Source organism: Equus asinus, chromosome 25 (assembly GCF_041296235.1).
Source record: "Equus asinus isolate D_3611 breed Donkey chromosome 25, EquAss-T2T_v2, whole genome shotgun sequence".
Classification (NCBI taxonomy): Eukaryota; Metazoa; Chordata; class Mammalia; order Perissodactyla; family Equidae; genus Equus; species Equus asinus.
Genome location: NC_091814.1, coordinates 30,518,835 through 30,538,478, shown reverse-complemented (window position 1 = coordinate 30,538,478; position 19,644 = coordinate 30,518,835). Strand labels below are relative to the sequence as shown.

At 49.2% G+C, this 19,644-nt stretch overlaps 1 protein-coding gene across 3 annotated transcripts in view; it reads left to right on the top strand.

The window, feature by feature from the left end:
* The window catches only part of PLXNA2 (plexin A2), a 207,889-nt gene that overhangs the window by 121,740 nt on the left and 66,505 nt on the right, over positions 1 to 19,644 (top strand). For all 3 annotated transcript variants that reach the window (XM_044757632.2, XM_070496819.1, XM_044757634.2), the window contains exons 5-8: positions 11,936 to 12,036; positions 15,276 to 15,399; positions 17,157 to 17,310; positions 17,933 to 18,029. In XM_044757632.2, coding sequence (XP_044613567.2) covers positions 11,936 to 12,036; positions 15,276 to 15,399; positions 17,157 to 17,310; positions 17,933 to 18,029 — 476 coding nt within the window. The remainder of the gene's footprint in view (positions 1 to 11,935; positions 12,037 to 15,275; positions 15,400 to 17,156; positions 17,311 to 17,932; positions 18,030 to 19,644) is intronic.

Sequence of the window (19,644 nt, the reverse complement as noted above, 5' to 3'; positions counted from 1 at the left end):
TTTCCAGCACCCTGGCCTTCGGTGATGTACCCTCAAACCACTTTTCTTCTCAGCAAACCTGCCCTGGTCCATGCCCATTCTGGAATTCTCTCTGCTCCTGCTCACGCTGTTCTGTGCTCCTGTCCTTCTCCCCTCACAGAATGTCCTTCCTCCGTGCCTCCTGATCAAAATGTCACCAAATTTTCAAGGCCTGCCACAACGATGACACTTTGCTGGTCCCCTCAGCTAGAAGTAATCGTCCCAGCTTGGAAACTGTTGTGTGACATTTTTCACTTGCTAGCTTACCCACGAGAGGGTATGCTTCTTGGGGGTGCTGTAGGACTGGGACTAACACCATTTGGGCCACCACAGGACAAGACTTCATACCTGGTCTGTTGAGTAAGTGAATAGATGAATGAATGAAGGATTCATACCTGGATGGACTGATGAATGAGTGAATGAATGAATAAACAAACAAATGAACAAATTATGTGTACAAAGTGTGTTTCAACCATATTCAGGTCTACTCAGTTATAAATCAAGTCTACATCAATGCAGATTCACAAAGCTGGGCCAATCAGCCCATACTGACTAGCCCCCGGGGCCAGAGCACTGTGGCTGTGCAGTCATTCCTGCCTCAGCTATACTACATTTAGTAAGTTGTCAGACCTCTTTGAGCTTCAGTTCCCTCCTCTGTAAAAAGGTGACAACAATGATATCAACTTCACAAGGTTGTTTTGAGGCTTCAGTGGCATCTGTACACAAAGAACCTTGCACACAGTTGGTGCTTAATAGTGGTAGCTCTCATGCTCCGTCTCTTTATGCAGACCCCACGGAAGGTGGCAACCTCTTTTTCCAATTGACCAGTCTACACAGGTTCCCAAAGCAGTGCAGAGGTACAGGACCGCCAAGCATGGGAGCCTTCCTGCCTCGCACATCACCACCTTGCCAAGGCTGCATGAATGAATGAATGACATGAATGCATAAATGAGCTCTATATAAAAAGGGAATTAAAAATTTTTAATGTAAGTGTAGGAGACTCTCTTTTTTCCCTTAGGCAGAGATTTAACGCATAGTTTTATACTCTCTCTCTCTCCCTCTCTTACAAACACACACACAGACACACACTCTCATCCACTCACCTACGAACTTGTCCTAGGAAGCTGTAGGTGACCAGAAACTGCTCGGTCCTTCACAAGGGTTACCCAGTTAGCATACTAAGAAAAATAAGAGAGAATATTTTCAGCTCCAATGTGTCAAGGACAAGATGGCCCTGTCTCAGATGGTTAGAAGGGAAAGTTGAGTGATGGTTGAGAAGACGCACTCCATGGGGTCCACTGGAAACCAGAATTCTGTTTCACAACATGAGGCTCCAGTGGCTTCTTGCCTACTCCAGATTATATGACAGCTTAGGCACAGAGGTGGAGGCCCATCTCAGATCTAGCGCCTATTTCAAAGCTGAGCCGGCTCAATTCTTTCTTAGGCACACAGCTGTTTACTGGGGTGCACTGAAGAAGGACTTGGGCTGTTGGCCTTGACCAAATCCAGTTGCATCTTGTATCATTTGGTAGGATTGCTCGCCCTATAGCAAGATGACCTGAGGACGTCAACCCTTCATAACCCCAGAAGCAGATTCCAGGGAAGGTATCAAACATGGAAAATTAGCACACAAGGAGCCCCTGAGAACCTCCAAGCTTATATCAATAACTGTGAGTGCCAACATCAGAGTGTGAAGTGCAGTCTGGCACCAGGAGGCTGAAACCTGAGCTTAGTTGGGAGGCCATACCAGGAACTCTGCCCCTGTGGTTCCCTTCAGGAACAGTGGTGTCCTAAGGCCCCACTTTCCCTCTTATAGAAGGAGGCCCTGAGTCCTCATCTCAAACAACACTAAAGTTAACCTCCAGCTTCTACCTAGACAGCAGCAAAGGTGTTCTTACCCCAGATCTCTGACCAGCCTTTCCTTAGGCCCTGATGATTCCTACCCCAAACCTCACCTTCCTAAGCTTATGGGCCATGGATGCTTCAAAGAGAATTTGGGATTAACTGGACCTCCAAGCTCTCCTGGTGAGTGGAAGGTTGGGGGACCAGAAGTTGAAGGGGTGGGGCCCAGAGATCAAGATCTATTGGGCAGATACTCAGCTCTTGGATAAAACCAAGCTCCATGTGGTAAGGCTAGATTTGGGCTCTGTGCATCCAGGAGCCTCACTGGAAGATAAAAGTGTGGAATGAATGAATGGGAATGGTGGATAAAGGGACATCACTGCCTTGTTGCTCCATCCCCTGCATCATCACTTTCCCCCTCCTGGGCAGAAGACTGGATGTTGACTCTATAGGGAGCTTTGTGGGACCTGGCTAATCCCATGCATCTGGTTCCCAGGTGAGAGGTCTGTTTGAGTTATTTCTTAGGCCCTATTTCCCAAATCCTCTCATCCCCCATTTCCTATCCCACCTGCTTTCCCTAACTGAATAAATCCACGGTTGTCATGGAGACAACATAGTATCAGCATCTCTGCTTCTTTGTAGATCCTTCCAAAAAACAGAACTAGAAAGGGCCCTACTTCCACCTCTCTAGCATTTCTGGCACAGGAGTCCTGTCTGAGAAAATCTGGTATGGTATTTAGAATATCTGCGTTGCCTATTCGGTTTCCTATCCTCTTTATACTTTTTCCTTACTGAAGTTTTACCTTCATCCTTAGGAAACTAAGCTTAATTTGGCTTCTTTCAGCCAAGGACCCCGAGTTTCAGGGCACTTCGGCCTCCAGGAGGGATTATGTCATTACTAAGGACAATAGTTTGAGCAGCCGTGCTCCTCTTCATGCACAGGGCAGACATAATTCTCCCCGTATGATAGATCAGCAGTCTCAGCCCAAAGAGGCTAGGTGGCTTGCTCAAGGTCACCCAACACACAAGCGCAGAGCCGGGGCAAGGGCCCTCTGCAGCTTTCCCGTGCAAACACTGCCACCTTCAGTGGGGTCCGCATAAAGAGACAGAGCATGACAGCTACCACTATTAAGCACCAACTGTGTGCAAGGTTCTTTGTGTACAGATGTCACTGAAGCCTCAAAACAACCTTGTGAAGTTGATATCATTGTTGTCACCTTTTTACAGAGGAGGAAACTGAAGCTCAAAGAGGTCTGACAACTTACGAAAGGTAGCATAGCTGATAAGCATAGGGGCTGGATTTGAAACTGAGGACTGTCTCCTTCCAAGTCCACGTTCTTAACCAGTCCAAAATGTGGCCTCTACCTGAAAAAAGAATTCAGGAGGAGCCATTGTCATAGCATTCATCAGAAGGATGAATTCCACTGTTTGGGGCCAGAAGTTTCTTTTCCCGTTGTCCTCTCTCCTCTGACTCCCGCTTGACCCTCTGCTGGGTTTTCTGAATGAGGAGGAAAAAATGTCATTGAAAAGTTCCACCAACTTTGGATTCCACTCTTTGAGTGATAGATAGCTTTAATTACTCCGAATTACTCAGCCACTCCACTGTTCTCCCCCAAGTCATTAAAAATAGATTTTCTCTTTGAACTCCACTCTGCCCTCAGGTCCCCAGTTAGTCAGGACTTCTTAGGAGACAGCCCCAGGGTCAACTTCTGGTCAGGAGGTGGCATGTTGCTTTAGTTGCAATCACAGGCTTCAGAACCTCCAGCTGGTTTTCTGGGGGGTTGTGCCTCCCTTTTCTTAATGATATCGATCATGTGACTGTCGCTGCTCAGAAGATGGGCAGGGGGCTGGGTTGGTGTTTACTTTATGAGCATTTAAGCGGATCTCACACACCCCTATTGATTTTTAAAGAACTGGATCTAACACTGGGAACAAACAATAATGAGTTCTTCACATTAATTACTGGGAAGTTGATTCTTAGGGAAGACCGAAGATGAAAATGTGAGCTCGGAGGGGCTTTGCTCCCTAATTAGCAGGTGAGATGAGTGAGACAGGTATTGTTGTCTCTGTTTTAAAGATTAAAAAAATGGAGGCTTGAAGGGGTTAACCAGCTTTCCCAAGGCTGCACAGCTCACAACTGGCAAGACCAGGACACAAAGCCAGTACCCCTCCACTATCCCAGCTGTGCTCACTGAGGGCTCCATGACATCCTGGAGGCTCAGGATGGAAACTGTGGAACCTGCTCGGAGCCGCTTCCACTGTGTTCTGGTCCTGGCTGGCTTAAAAAAAGTCTGGCAGGGGCTCTTCCACCCTGACCAACCTTCTCCCGCTTCCCCCTCTGCTGTCAGTCCTTTTGTTGTCTGGCTCCGGATTCACCAGCTGAATCGCCGTGAGTAAACAAGAGAGTAAATGAGGTGAGAGGTAGGCAGTGGTCAGGCAGCTGAACATAGTTTCAGGGTCCAACAGCTGCCCAGGCACTGCGGCTGGCACCTGGTGTCTAGCAGAAAGAAAGGTGACCCTGACCCCCCCAGGAGCAGGGGCCTTCCCTCTTCAGTGCTCCCTCTGTCTCCACCTCACCACCTCAACCTGGGAGTCCGACAAACCTGGACTTCCGTTCTGTTTCTGCCACCTGTAAGGCATGTGACCTTGGGCAGGTTATTTAACCTGAGATTCAGTTTTCTAATAAGTAAAGTGGGCCTAAAAATACCTCCCCTGCAAGGTTGGCCTAGGGATTAAATGAGGGAATATACACAAAGTATATTATAATATACACAAGTATATACAAAGCACCAGAAGGTGCTAGATAGATGGCCGCTATTATTATTAGTGTTCCTGCTGCTCCATTCTGTTCAACAAACTCAGTCAACTGCCCAGCTCAGAGTGAGGTAGTGCCAGCCTGGAACATACCAGCCATCAGCAGGAGACCTCGTCCCCATCACTCGCCCTCCCCTTCAATCCCTGGGGAGCAGATCCAAGAAGGAGATCTCATCACTGCCTCAACCCCTACCCATTCATAGCAAGAGAGATTTAGATTAACGTGCTGCTTCAGGTGTCCAGTAGTCCATCAGCTCTTTCCCTGTAAAGGACAGAAGGGAGAATGTGGGTATTTTTCCATGGAGATTTGCTGAGCCAAAGGGGATATAGTACAAGGCATGTCAGGAGCCAGGGGAGCCTGGCACGTCCCTGGAGGGTCCACTTTGGCTTCAGTGCCTGAGAGATTCAGACCAGGGCTGGGGCTGGACTTGGCCTCCGTGTCCATCTGCCCGTGTTCCTCTTCCTGTGAGGACTCTGAACCCCGGCTCCATCGAGTGTAAAGGGAAGGACAGAGCCCTAATCTCTCAGACTTCTCAAAACTGACTGCACCTGTTCACCACAGGGCTGGTAAGATTTGGGGTAAGCCTGGGAAGAGAGACTCCACCCATCCATCCGTCACCTCCAGTAACTGCTGGGTACCAGCAAGCTCCTAAGAGCTGTGGAGTCAGAGAAGCAAAAACCTCACCTGCCCTCAGGTTGCTTCCTGCCTCCTGAACCCTGCTCTGGTCTGGCCTCAGCCTCTGTCTCCTGGACTACCCCCTGAACCTCCTCTCTCTCCTCACCCTCAGAAAGATCCCTGAAAACTATGTCCCCATCACGGGCAATGGAGGACTCTCCTTCAGCTGGCCATTTCGCTGCTCACTGGGAGACCAAGCCCAGGGTTAAGTCAGCCCTTTGGGGGCCATTATTTCTGGTGGATCAAATGGAACTCATAATAAATAACAATATCTATCCTCTCCTTCTCCCTGAGGAGCTGTGCAGGCCAAATGTGATAATGTGTGTGAAAGCACTTGGAAAATGCTAAAGCCCTCTCAGTATTGTGATTGTGCCACGGATCTCAGTCCACACACCAGCCCCAGCAGGGCCTCCCTTCAGTCTGTCCTTAGCTATGTTTGTAAATGAGTGTCAGAGCTTTCCTTGAGAAGAGGTTTGGACCGGAGGAAAGAGGAGAAAGTGGGTCTGAGACCCTACAGACTCCAAGGTGGGCTGGTAGAGAGAGACCACCAAGAGAAGGTGTAAAGGAGAGGAAAGAGGTTTGGGGAGCCAGCTGTGTTTCAGCTGCTGTGTGCTTTGCCCCAGGCCCTGGGAACCAGAAGGCTGTTGATCAGGCCAACTGCATTCTCCAACCAGGCTGTGTGTGTCACCTCCCACCCCCCGCCACCTGGCTCTCAGCCACTGAGAAGGCCTCTGTATCTTTCCTTGTGTCAGGAGGCAAGGGACACGTGTGGGGACAGGTGTACCATCTGGCAGGGAGGGAGTAGATTCCAGGGAAGCAGGGGATTAAATGCTCAGTCCCTGAGGGACCCTGCCAGTCTGGGGAACAGCTTTCCCTTATTCCTTCCCTCTCTCTGTGTCTGTCTCTTGCACAATTGCAAAGGAATCCTACAGACCCCTTGAAGCCCCCTGAGGCGAACCTGTGCTCTCTGTCCTTTCAGCCACGACTGTCTCTTGATTATACCTCTACTCTGGCATCCATCCCACTGTATTGACATAACCTCTTTCCTTGGTTTTGTCCTCAACCAAATCATGGGCTCCAAGAGGGCAGAGAATGTACCCCAATGCCTAACAGAGAGCTTAACACAACGTAAATGCTCAGTAAATGTTTAAGGACTGCATGGGACCCAGACACAATCCATTGTCAGAATCCTGTGTTTGTTCTGCTTGCAACTCAAGTGTTTCTCTGGTAGACCCCTCCAGGTTCTCAGAACCATATTGCTCCTGCCAGGTGTCCACACAGGGTAGCAGAGATGTATCATTGATTCTCTGCCCCCAAGTTCACTTGCCAAAGGACTCCTGTTCCTCACTCCACCATTGGGGAACTCTTCTGTCTGGAGAGTGATGGGTTTGCATCTGATGATAGTAACTGTCCAGGGCCACTGTCCAGGATAATAGTAACTACCAGGGCCACAGAGCCTTTCCTGGCCTCACCCTGGATGGCCCAAACCCTACAGGTCTGCCGTGTTCTTCAAGATCTTCAGGAATGTGGTCTTGTACCCACAGCCAAGAATAACTTGATATCCTGTCCCTCACTGTGCTGGGACTCATGCCCTGTGGGCTACCCTATGTGCTGAAAGAAGAGAGAGTGGGTGGAGGGGAGAACCTCCTCAAACTCTGCACACCCCTGCTGAGCCCTTCCCACGTAAATCTCCAACTCCACTGAATCAGGCCAAGGAAGGCACTAGAGACGCGGGGCCCCGGGGACAGAGGAGCCAAGAAGGCGGTATGAGTCACCTTTAATTAAGAGTATTCCTTAGTAAATGACTTAATAGGACAGTTATATTCATTAGATGCATAATTACAAGACATAAGACCAAGCAGAAAAGAATGCAGAGCATGAGGGTGGAATCTAGTCCGTAGCAGCTCCATGGTCCTAGGGAGAAGGCGGTGGAGGGAGGCAGGAGCAGGGCATCCGCGACTGTTGACTTCTCATCGCCACACTAGTTTGCCAACCCAGCCACCCTCAGATCCCAGCACTCAGAGTGGAGGGTGTGGGAGAGCCTCAGGCATAATTAAAATGCAATCGTAATAAACAACTCTAATTAAAGCGCCATGGAGTGTCCCATTAAACTCTGAGTCAGCCCTGACAGAGTGCTGCCTGACGCGGTGGACACTCTCCAGGAGAAAGCTCTTTTTCCTTCTCCAGCTTCCCGAGACAGCTCTCATCCCCACCCCATCCCACTCCACCCCACCAGGTCCTAGAGCAAGGGCCTGCCTGTCACCTGGGGTGCAGAGTCATATGGCCCCTGACTCTGAAGACTTGAATGTGGTCCTTTCAGGCCTTCATAGACTCAGAATTATTAGAACCAATTTCTCCTGGGCATAAAGCAGTCCCCAAAGTATGTCCCCCTACTCTCCTCCCACAAAGTCAGTCTAGTTCCTTCCATAGCCCCAAGGCAGAATTTTATTCCATTTCTTCCTGGTCCTAGGACCTGACTTTTAAAAAGACTTCCCAAGGAGGTCGTCTGTATCACTGGTTCTCAAATGGGCCTCAGAATCAGCTGGAGAGCTTGGTAGAACCATTTCCAGGGCCCCGTCCCAGAGTTTCTGACTCAGTGGACTCTGGATTTTCATGTCTCATAAGCTCACTGGTACTGCCAAGGGTGCTGGTTTGAGGACCATGCTTTGAGAGCCATTGCTCCTTGAGAACCACAGGGCCACTGTTTATGGAGGACATTCTTTTGGCCAAAGAGTGACAGCCTGGAGAGCTTAGAGATTTCACATATTCCCACTCTATGGTCTTCATCCTTCACAAGTTAAACCAAACCTGCCTTTCTAGATTTATAGCCATCACTCCCTTGCCTTCATGCAAAGTTTTCTAAAGAAACTCTGCTTTCTTCTGTTTGCTCATGTGGTTCTTTCCACCCGGAATGCTCTTCATCTGTGTAAATATTATTTACCCTTGAAGACCGAGACACATGCCATATCTCTCACAAAGCCTTCTTCTTGCTCCCATCTAGAGCAGGGCTCTCTCATAGAAAGAAAACGTGAGCCACAAATGCGGGCTACATGAGTAATTTTACCTTTTCTAACAGCCATATTGTAAAAAGTAAGAAGAAAACATTGAAATTAATAAGAGATTTTATTTAACCTAATATTTGCTAGATTTTTATCTTTTCAACCTATCAATAAAGAATTATTACTGTGATATTTTACATTCTTTTTCTCCATCCTAAATCTTCAAAATCCAGTGTGTACTGTGTCCTTACAGCACATCTCAGTTGGGACTAGCCACATTGCAAATGCTCATGGCCACAAGGGCTGGTGGCGATCACCCTGAACAGTGCAGACGTAAAAGTATTTTCTGGTTGCTCTGAATTCCCTCGGCCCTCTTTCAATACCTCTCTTAGAGCACACGTCACTTTCTTGTTTTTATTGTCGGTCTGTTTCCAACTCGAAGGTGATGGCTGTTCTAATGCCACTGTTGTTTTTATTCTCCTGAAGTGCCTAACGCTGGCCTGTGTGTGGGATGTGATCAATGAATATTGGTTGATGAATGAATATAGGAAAGACAGAGGGCCCATGGAAACAGCTGACCTTGAAGGTCTGCTCCCAGTCCCTGTGACATTTCTTTCCTCTGGTTTGTATATGGCTATTCGATTTTTGAAGAGAGAATAATTCAAGTTTTAGACCACCCCCCCCCCATAAGTTTCCTGTTTCACTTTGCTCTTCAACTCTGTGCATTAAAAAAAAAAAAAAATTCCCACCAGGAGGGCCCAGGAAACAGGAAAAATAGTTGTGCTATTGGTTTCATGTTTGGAGAAGAACAGGGTTCTCACTATCTCCGTGGCACTTGGCGTGAAAGTGGGCTTTGTTGCTGGAGACACTGCTCCCATTCAGGGCCCCCTTTCCCAGCTGCTGAGAGCCGGGCTGTGTTTTGACAGACGGGCCGAATGCAATGCAGACAGTTGTTTTAATTTCCAGCCAGATGCAGACATCACTCACAGGGAGCCCGAAACCCAAGAAAGGGAGGCCGGGCACTGGGCCGCTGCTCTCCGGCCTCGGAGGGTGGGTTGGAGGGGGCCAGCGGAAGCCAACCCGTTGGCCGGGGTCACAGATATCCTGAAGGGCTGAGAGGCCCAGGCCCAGGAGAGGCACACTAGGTGAGTGTCTGGCAGGCACCTGTCAGAAAGGTGCCCACAGGCCATGAGTCAGGGGTCAGGAGTTGTTCCTAAGGCGATGTGATGTCAATGGCTGGTAGTGATGGCTAGATGTTATCTTTCAACTGTACTGGTTGTTCAGGACAGCAATCATACACAGGCTCAGGGAGGAGTTAGGTAAACTGTGGGAAATAGAATCCTGAAGGTCAGAACTAGAAGGACAAATGCAGGCTTCTTCTGAGGGCAGAAATACCTGCCAGAGCCTCCCAGACACATGTCACTCTGACTCTGCTTATGCATCCCACTGATGGGAGTTCCGTCCGGAAGCGAGGTCTGTTGCATTATTGGACAACCTTGACTTATTTCTGTTGAGCTTCCCTGAAACTTTCCACCCATGAGTCTTATTGCAGCCACGCTGCTGACCTTCGAACATTGGAAAACAACCTCCATGGCTACCTCGAGATTCGTCTTCTTTGAGCTAAATAAACATCCCAAGTCCATCAGCTGTACCTCAGATGCCACATCTTGGTCCCACCCCATTGCAACCACCCTTCTGGAGAGAATCTCTGGTTGAACACCCCTCTCGGGGCAGGTTGCAGAGACCTGAGCCGGGAGCTCCCCAGTGTGGGTAGCCTCTCTCCATCCTGACGTTATGTCTATTTGTGCAGCCCTTAAGCTATTATCTCACTCTGTCAGGTCACATCAGACATAGAGTCCACTCAAACCCTTGGCTCTATTACACATTGCAAGATTTTACACTTATCCTTCCTGCATTTCATATTTTTATGATTAAAGGGAAGTTAGGGATGCTTCAAGCTCATCATGTCACTCACCTATAGAAAAGCCTTCTACTAGGGAATGTTAAGAGTTATGAGGTGCTAAGAATGGGGAAGGGGCACCCAATAGAGAAAAGGAAGGCTCCTGGCTGGTACGCAGACCTTTCATCATCTGGCCCTTGCTTATATCCCACCTCACCTCACCCAGTGTACACCCTACACTTGAGTCATACTGAACTTATCCGTACTTACTTTTGCTCATGGTAATCTCTCAGCTTGGAATGCCCTTCCGGGTCTCTGCATCAGGTCCATTCTTACCCTGACCCACCCTGACTCCGCCGACCCCTTCCTCCAGGCTGGTTGTATTGGGCATCCTTCCTCTAAGCTCCCAAGGCCCCCCAGGCACACACCCATCCCATCAGCACAATGTGGAGCATTGTGCACAACGTGAAGCAGCTCTCGGTTTGTAATTACCAACTCCCACTGGACTGTGTGCTCTGCAGGGGCAGGATCTGTGTCTTGTTTGCTGCTGTTTCTCTATCATGTAGCACCTGAGCCTCCGCCTAGTGACATCTGATAAGCATTTGCTGGATGAGCAGTGTTAGACTCCATCCCGAGCCTCTCAGGAGGATGCCGTGAAGGCGTCTCCATCAGGTCCTTTGTCCCCCTGCCAAAGGCAGAACACTGTGCTGCTGGGCCACAGGTTGTGTTTTCACTTGAGTTCACACATACAGTAGGTGGGGGACCTCTACGCCCTAGCAAATGAGAACCCAATCCCAGCCCAGCAAATGTTTTTGCAGCCCAGCAGCCTCCTGCCCCAGCCAGCCACAGATACCTAGGACATATAAAATGGAAGACTTCAATCTTTCGACCCCCTTGCCTGGCCTTAATATCACACATGCTGGGCAGAAAGAGGTGCGTAATGTCCAGACAGGCCAGGCTCAAGTCCCCGCAGGGCCCCACCAGGAAGCCAGGAGGAATTTGCAGGGACTGTACTCCCTGGGGGGGCAGGGGCTTGATTTGCAAATTCCCTCTTTCCCCAGCAAGACGTAATCAGACAGACAGCTCATCCCTGCGGATGTTCCCATTTAGCCAGACTTTTCAAAGGATGGGAGATTTACTAGAAAAACTGAATGCAGCCATCAGAGAATGGGGTAATTGGATCCAGGTGGTATGTTTGGTTGGCCGTAAAGAGATTGTGGCATACGATGAATATTACTTGATAGGAAAAGTTTCTCCTTCTCTCCCTTTTTAAATGTTTTCTGTGCAGGCAGCCTGTCTCAGCCCAAGCCCAGCTGAAAGCTCTTCAGAGACGAGTTGGTGGCACTCCATAGCCTTTCAACGGTGTTAATGATTTTTCAGCCCTTGTCCCGAGCATGCCCAGCACTCGGGGACTTTGGTGCAGGCAGAGAGACTGGAGGATTTGCTTCCGCCTCTGCTGAAGGCAGGAAGCCTTGGGCCTGCCACCTCAGAAACACATTCTGCTTAGTTGTCCCTGCCATGTGCCAAGCAAACAGAGGAGAGTATTGAGGCCACCGCTTTACCCCCAGTGTCACCTCTTTAGGGGCAGTAACAGTGCAAGTGTGGGTGGATGTAGATGAGTCCAAAGACACATCTGCAAGGCACCCCTACCTGGTCTAACCTTGCTCTCTTTCTTCCCTCCACCAGATCACCAGGGTCCCCGTGGAATCGTGTGAACAGTATACGACTTGCGGGGAGTGCCTGAGCTCGGGGGACCCTCACTGTGGCTGGTGTGCCCTGCACAACATGTAAGTTTGGGACGTTCTGGAAAAGGGCCTGGACTGCAGAAGACCAGGTACTTTCCTGGCAGTGTTGATGAGGGACATGACATCGATTTGCAGGGAGAGAGGAATTTCCCTCTTCTGAGCGGTAATTCTAATCAAGGTGGGAGTGCTGAGGGCAGGAAGGGGAAGAGGCATGGCTGGGCCTGCTTTCCAAGTGCGGGGCCTTTGCTCCTGTCTCATTTCACTTCCAAATTCTGCCCTCCCAGCTGCTCTGAAGGCTGTACCTTGTCAGTCCTGGGAAGGGTAGTGGTGTTGGAAGAACTCACCAGAAAGCTGTAGTCTCTAGGTTCCCCAGGAACCTCCTCAGTGCACCCTGCCATGAGCATGCAGATGGCAGTGCACTAGAGTTGGGAGGATGGGGCTCCAGTTAGCTGCTCTGTGACCCTGGGTGGTCCACTAACGACTCTGGGCCTCCATTTCCCTATTGCCAAATAGAGATCATGCCTACCTCGCAGGTGAACTGTGAAGATTAAATGAAATAATAAATGCTTTGGCAATAAGGAAGCCCAGAATAGGCTACACAAATCAAAATAATTATTATGGACTCTGAACCCTTGGGAGGACCCTTCTGGCCTCATTAATTCATGCTTCCAAGAAGTCCGCATCTCACTCCAACTGGCCTCACATCCTTTTTCAGATACATCCCAGCCATTGAATACCAGCTCAATAGAAATGCCAAATTACACTTAAATTTCCTAATTCGAAGAGTCCCAGAGGGAGAGAAAAGGGTGAAAACTCGAAAGGCGGGAGCTGGCTAGGAGTTCTGTTCCCCAATGGAGTTGGAAACTCCATGGCTCAGTGCCAGCCAGCAAAGCATCTCCATGAAATGTGCCGGGTTTGGGGTGGAGGCGGAGGCGGAGGGCCAGAGTTCAGGGTCCCCGCACAATAGCTCTTGGCTTCCAGCCTCTGCAGCAGGTGTTGGGAGGGCGATGGAGGGAGGGAGGGAAGCAGGCCCCTCACAGATGCAAAATCCGGACTGGATTTGAGCCACAAATGCTGGGTTCTCTGCTTGGGTGTAGAGGTAAGAGACTCCTCAAAAAGTTTTGCAAAAAAATGCTCTAACCGGAAACCCCGTCCATGAGTCACCATTCAGGTCTGACAAGTAGTAAAGATGCTGATGCCACCCCTGTGGTGCCCCAGGAATGGCAAAGGTGCCTAAAAATGGGTTCCCTTCAGTGAGGCTGACGTGCCAGCCAGCAGGCTCTCTCCTCAAGAGGATTTCTTCCTCCAAAGAACCTGACAGCCACCCCCAGCTCCGTGCACAGTGTCCTGGGCTACCTGCCTCTCACTGTGCAGAGGGCATGTCCACCCACCCCCTCCCATGCGCCTTCCTACCCTGGCCTCCCAGCTTCTGTGCCAGGGGCACTTCTCACATGTAGAACACACCAAAATTATAGATGAGGATTATCATTTATTCAACAGCAAGGACATCGCATTCCCCAATTTGTACCAGTGAGTGCCTACAAATCTACCCACAATGCCCCGGGTCTCCTGGTGGCCCTAGACCACTCCTGTCGTCCTCCTGGTCTGGGTCAGCTGTGGCTCCTAGAATGACAGAGCCACACCAGGATAGTCTCAGATGTCCTGTGTCCTCTGAACTCCTCCCCTATCGTCAGAGAATCCCTCCTACCTACCAGGGCACACCTCTCCTTCTAGCTACTCTGCCTGCCAAGAATGCGTGAGGAACAAGCTTTCTCCTATCTCTACCGGGAGGTTTCTCCTCTTCTGGCCATTCTCTTCTTCACCAGCCCCTCCCACAATGCCTGCCCACCTGCCACCACCAGCTCCCCTTGGTAAGGGGACTGAATTGATGGGCTCACCTCCGGCTCCTGGGCCCACATGCTGGACTTTAATGGAAGCAGAGGGCTGAGGGAGATTGCTAAAGAGCCTATGGGTCTGGGGGGATTTGAAACCTTCCTGTCTCTTCTGTATGCCTTGCTCTTGCAAGTGTGTTATTGTCTCCAAGGCTATTTATCTCTGTTAGGGCTGTTGCCATAAATAGTATGATAAAAAAGAGCCATTTCAGTGAGTCAATGAGATAAAGGCTCCAGTCAAGAGCTCACTTTAGAGCTATCTTAAGGATTCACTTAAACCTCAATAATTCTTTTCTTTGACAGCATTCATATTTAGATCCATTATGTGCCTGGAAAGGAAGAGGGGGCTGGGCCTGGGGGGAGTCCCGAAGGGAATCACTGCCTGACTGTGCAATCTTGTTGTGTCGGGTGGCTATTTGGTTTGGAGAAGCACCGGCCCTGGAGCGTGTTCCTGTGTGACATAGGTGGCAACCAGACACTCCCGCATGCAGGTGTCACCATGCCCAGCTGCCACCATGGGCAGAGGAGCCTAGAGCCAGAGATGAAGCTGTCAGGAGAAACGGCCACACAAGCTTTCTGACAGAGGCAACCCTGGCTGCGACTCCTTGTCTGTCTCTGTCTCCAGGCATTATTTCACACCACAAACATTTATTTAAAATATACCATGTGACAGGTAGAATATCTCAATGAATAAAACATGGTCCCTGCCTTCAAAGAGCCATTAATCCAGCCACAGAATCACAGGCACGCTGTTCCACCCAGCTAAGACGCTGTTCAGATTTTTGAATATCTCTGGAGGAGAATAATAATGTTAATAATTGTCATCATTAATATTGTTATTTTAAAGGCTAACAGGCCATTTTCTAAGCACTAACTCATTTAATCCTTACACCAACCCTATGTGGTAGAGTATTATCATTATGCTCACCATTTTACAATTGGGGAAACTGAGGCATGGAGAGATTAAGCAACTTGCGCAAGAGGCCACAGCTAGCAGGCAATAGATCTATGGTTAGAACCCCGGCAGCCTGGCCCCAAAGTTCATGTTCTTAGCCTCTTGTATGTTATTTTTGGTTCCCCAAACTTGCCTTCCTCCATCGTTGGGCATCCCATAAAGACTCTATCTATCGAGAGGTATTCTTTATGTCTAAACCACATCTCTCCCATCTCATATTGGGGGTTAATCCCACTTCCTCTTAGTCTGTCTTTAACTGCAGTAGAGACCATCTAAGAGTCACCCAGGCCCTCTGGGATAAGTGAAAGTCGTAATGAGAAAACAAGCCACAGGCCTCAAAGCAGCAAACCCCTCTTACTTACCCCAAGGGGACAATGGAGCCAAACAGATGGGTCTCAGAGGCCTGACCTCTTGCGAATCTGTGTTTATGGCAGGTGCTCCCGCAGGGACAAGTGCCAACGGGCCTGGGAACCTAATCGATTTGCTGCCAGCATCAGCCAGTGCATGAGCCTCGAGGTGCATCCCAGCAGCATCTCAGTGTCTGAGCACAGCCGGCTGGTAAGTAACTCCTCAGAGGCATGGTGGGGGGGTGGGGGTGGTACATGTGTGAGTGTGTTCCTTTAACACTTGCACAGGTTATCTGTAGATAGATCCTACTTTAAATGCTCCAAGGAGACTTTATATTTGTAGAAAACCTATGGTAACTCCTACTGTAAATGGCACAGTCATTCTCCATACTCCTTGCAAATTCATTAACTATTGACCTGTTTTGTAAATCTAGGTTTTGCATTTAGTCACAAACATCTGCAACATAATGCAATCCCATGCCAAATAACACGTCTTTTGGTATATGCTATATTTATAATCCTCCATTTGATACATGCTCTCACAGAAACCTGAGAGTTGCCTTTGTGTGTGTGTGTGAGAGAGAGAGGCAGACAGACGGAGAGACAGAGAGAAAGACAGAGAGACTGAGACAATTCACAGTTGATGTGTGCTTAAAGAGAATATTAAAGAGAATAAAATAGCCTTTAACCACCTGTCGAGGTGTAGCCCAAAATATTTCATGTCCTCAGGCCCTGCATGATTATTTTATTCTGAAGGTTTTATGAGCATTCACGAATGTTAATTAGTTAATGAACCTTCCAAGATTTCCATTCATTCATCCCCACCGGGAGGTTTTGGCTCCCACGGAGCTGAGGGAACAAACAGCAGAGTTTGTACCTAAGTCTCTCAGCCCCATGGAAACGAAACTGGGGCAGAGATTCAGCTGCAAACAAATGTATGGCGAGGCTAGGTGATGCCCATTGTGACTGAGAAAGCCAGTGCAATAAATACCACTAGGTGTTGGTAGGAAGACAAAGGGAGACCTACCTGCAGCATGGCTCCCAATGTGGAGGCCACAGGGGTGTTGTCACCATCAACCTTTCTGGGCACACCCTACTGCCAGAGGGAGCCAGTCACATCTCCTACCTCTAGTTTTTAATACCGCTTAGGTGCTGTATTGTAGTAATTGAGTACAAATTCATTTCCACTGAATTCAGAGCAGCATTTTGCCATTAAATAGTTTCTCCATCAACATATTCTTCTGACAATCTGTGATATTTTTCCCATTCAAAGGAGGGTGTTCAAACTTGAAAAGGCTGGAAACCACTGGCCTAGATTGCTGGGACTCATAGGTAACAGCAGACATCATCCAAGCCATGGGTGTCCACTTAGGCGCCCTGTGAAGCGAATGCCCTACTCCAGGGGAGCTGTCAAGGAGCAGAGGGCCAGGGAGGGACGGAGAGGCAGAAACTCTAGGAAACCCATCACCTTGATGAGCAGCCCCTAAACGACAGCCAGGGTGAAGAGCTAGCTGTATTCCACCAACCTGGCGAACTGGTAAACCTGCAGCCGTGATACTTGTTCTGCCATGGGCCAAGGCTAAGGCTTATTTGTGAAGGGCTCAGCTCACAACTTGCTTTCAAGTTTGCATGGTTTCATGTCAAAATGAGCAGGATCTGAGATGGATTTTGATACATTTCCCCTAGCACCCCTCCTCTTTCCCCCAGAGCTTTCTGATGCTGGACAAGACTGAAAAATAAGTTCATAATAATATTAATAAAGACCATTGACCCTGCGCACCCCTGGCAACACTACTGTAATGGTTCAGTGTCAAAGCCAGAAGATCACCTACATCAACGTCCTTCCTTATAGATGAGGTCAGGGAAGATGTATGAGCAAGCAGGTAAGGGCAGGGCCAGGCCTGAGACACAGGTCTCCTGAGCCTCGAGGGCTCTTTCTTTAGCATCAAACCTTTGATCCTCCCACAGCTCAGCCTGCTTGTGAGTGATGCTCCCGATCTGTCTGCGGGCATCGCCTGTGCCTTTGGGAACCTGACAGAGGTGGAGGGACAGGTGTCTGGGAGCCAGGTCATCTGCATATCACCTGGGCCCAAGGATGTCCCTATCATCCCTCTGGATCAAGGTAAGAAGTGTCTGCCATGAGAGGCAAATGCTAGGGGCTGCCCTACCAGGATGGCTAAGACTAGAGGACACAGGAGATGGGGGTGGCAAGTCCCAGCACAGAAGTTACCAGACCAAGTCACCTTATGCCAGACACTAATATGGGTTTATATAACTTAAAGCAAACCATCTCGCCCCAAAGCAAAATTCAGGAGGAAGGAAATCCCTTGCTACCATTTGGGTTAAGGCTGCAAAGAGTTTTTCCAGACTTCTCTTCCCTTCTAGGAATGGCAGTGGCTTCAGCCAATGGTTTTCAGTGGGGTCCTCTCCACAGAACTGGGGGCTTGAGGGGTCTGGCCTAGTATTTCTGAAAGTCTTTCAATCACTGAACATGCCTGACAAGGGGAAGGGGCTGTGTGGGATCTGATTCATTACTTCTTCCCTAAGGGGCTATGGGGGTGTCTGGGTCTCGGTGCTGGGCTGGCAATCAGCAGAACAAAAGGGACTCTCTGGGGAGGAGAGGATTCAGGGTGTTTCCATCTGTCGTCTGTGCCCCAAGAGAGCTCTGGAGTGGAGAACCGTCAGGCTTTCCCCTGGGTGTCCGGGTCGTCACACCCTCTCCTTTTTTTTCTTCTTGTTTCCAGACTGGTTTGGGCTAGAGCTGCAGCTGAGATCCAAGGAGACGGGGAAGATATTTGTCAGCACCGAGTTCAAGTTCTACAACTGTAGCGCCCACCAACTGTAAGCACTTATCCACAAGTCCTGCCCTGGGTCTGGATGCGGGTGTGGGGTTTCTCTAAGCTCTTTTAGGACAGGAATCATGTTGTTTTCACTTTAGTCTCCCTGTGGGGCCTGGCACATGGTCTGGAACAGAGGAAGCTCTTCATGAATGTCACTTTTCGGTTCTGTTCCATTTACTCAGTTTTATTAAACTGAATGGCATTCATTCTCCACAGCCTCAGATCCCATTCAGTCTGACTTGCTCACCCGTTCCCAACACACCTACCCTCAACTCTTAGGCTAAGACAGTAAAAAGAGGGTTTGAAGTAACGACAAAGGGCATGACCTAGGAACCATAAGCAAAGTGCTCCATTTTAGACTAGTTGGTGGTGGCTTTGAACATAGAGATTGACAGCGAGTGGAGTTTAGACACCTCATCCATGACCAAATGAGGAGGGACTCAGAGATGAGAGAGTCAGCTCTGGACACAGCTCCCCCCCAGAGGAGGGCAGGGATGGGGGTAGGAGCGTCACCCAGCATGCAATGAAAGGACCGGGCTAGGATGGGACCATCAGGCCCTAACTCTGCCATGTTCCAAACCCAGCCTTCAACTTTTTGAGGAGGAAGGGGAAACCAGACCAAACCACCAGCCTCCAGAGGGGCTTAAGTCCAACCCAGGGGCCTCACCAGCCATCTCCAGCAGCAGAATGTTTACCAATGGGTGCCCACAAGCTGTAAGATCCTACAGCTGTGCAGGAAGCTGGGAGCATTTCACAAGTAACAAGCAGAGCCAAGAGGAGGGGTGAGAGAGACTCATACTAAGTTTCTGCTGATCCTCTCTGGAAGAGAAACTTAGACTCCTTCCATCCCATCTGGAAACTCATGCACTGTTTGACTGGGAAAGAGGGAAGCGCAAGTCTCTATAATAGGGCCACATGAGGGCCACAGGACCTATGACCCCAGGCATTCACAAGGAGGGAGATCAAGCAATAGCTCCATCGCCGAGGGAGCAGTAACCAGGAATATTCTATGGACCCATCCTTCCCATTGCCCAGAATAGGAACAATCTAAGGTTTATGTAATAGGCAAAACTCCAGCGGCATCAAGTCTGTAGGGTCCAGGCTTTGGGCACAATGGGCTCAGTAATCCATGTGGGGAGAGGGTCTGTTTGCAGCTGTAAAGGAATCTTTAGCCATTAAAATAGACAGATGAGTCAGTATTCCTTAGTCTCCCCGTCTCTGATCCTGATTTTCATGATTAGCATCATCTGCTGGAGTTCTGGGTCTCCACCGTAGTTAAGGAAGGAGACAAAGCTGAGCCCCACTGGGACAAATCATTAGATGTGCTGAGAAATACAGAACGAATGGTGAAAATGGCCTGAGGGAGCTAGGACATAGCAATATGTGGCTGAAGCTGAAATGGAGAAAACTGCCCACTAATCGCTGCATTCTAATCTCAGCGAACCCTGTTTTGGGAAATGCAAGCATCTTGGAGAGAGAACCTCCCAACCTCCTTCTCAAACTCCAACAGTAGTGATGGGATCCATTGTTGTAATGTCACCACTTTGAACCATGGATTGTTATGGCAACAGAGATGCTGTCATAGGCAGCAGATTTTGGCAGAAAAAAATTCCGTT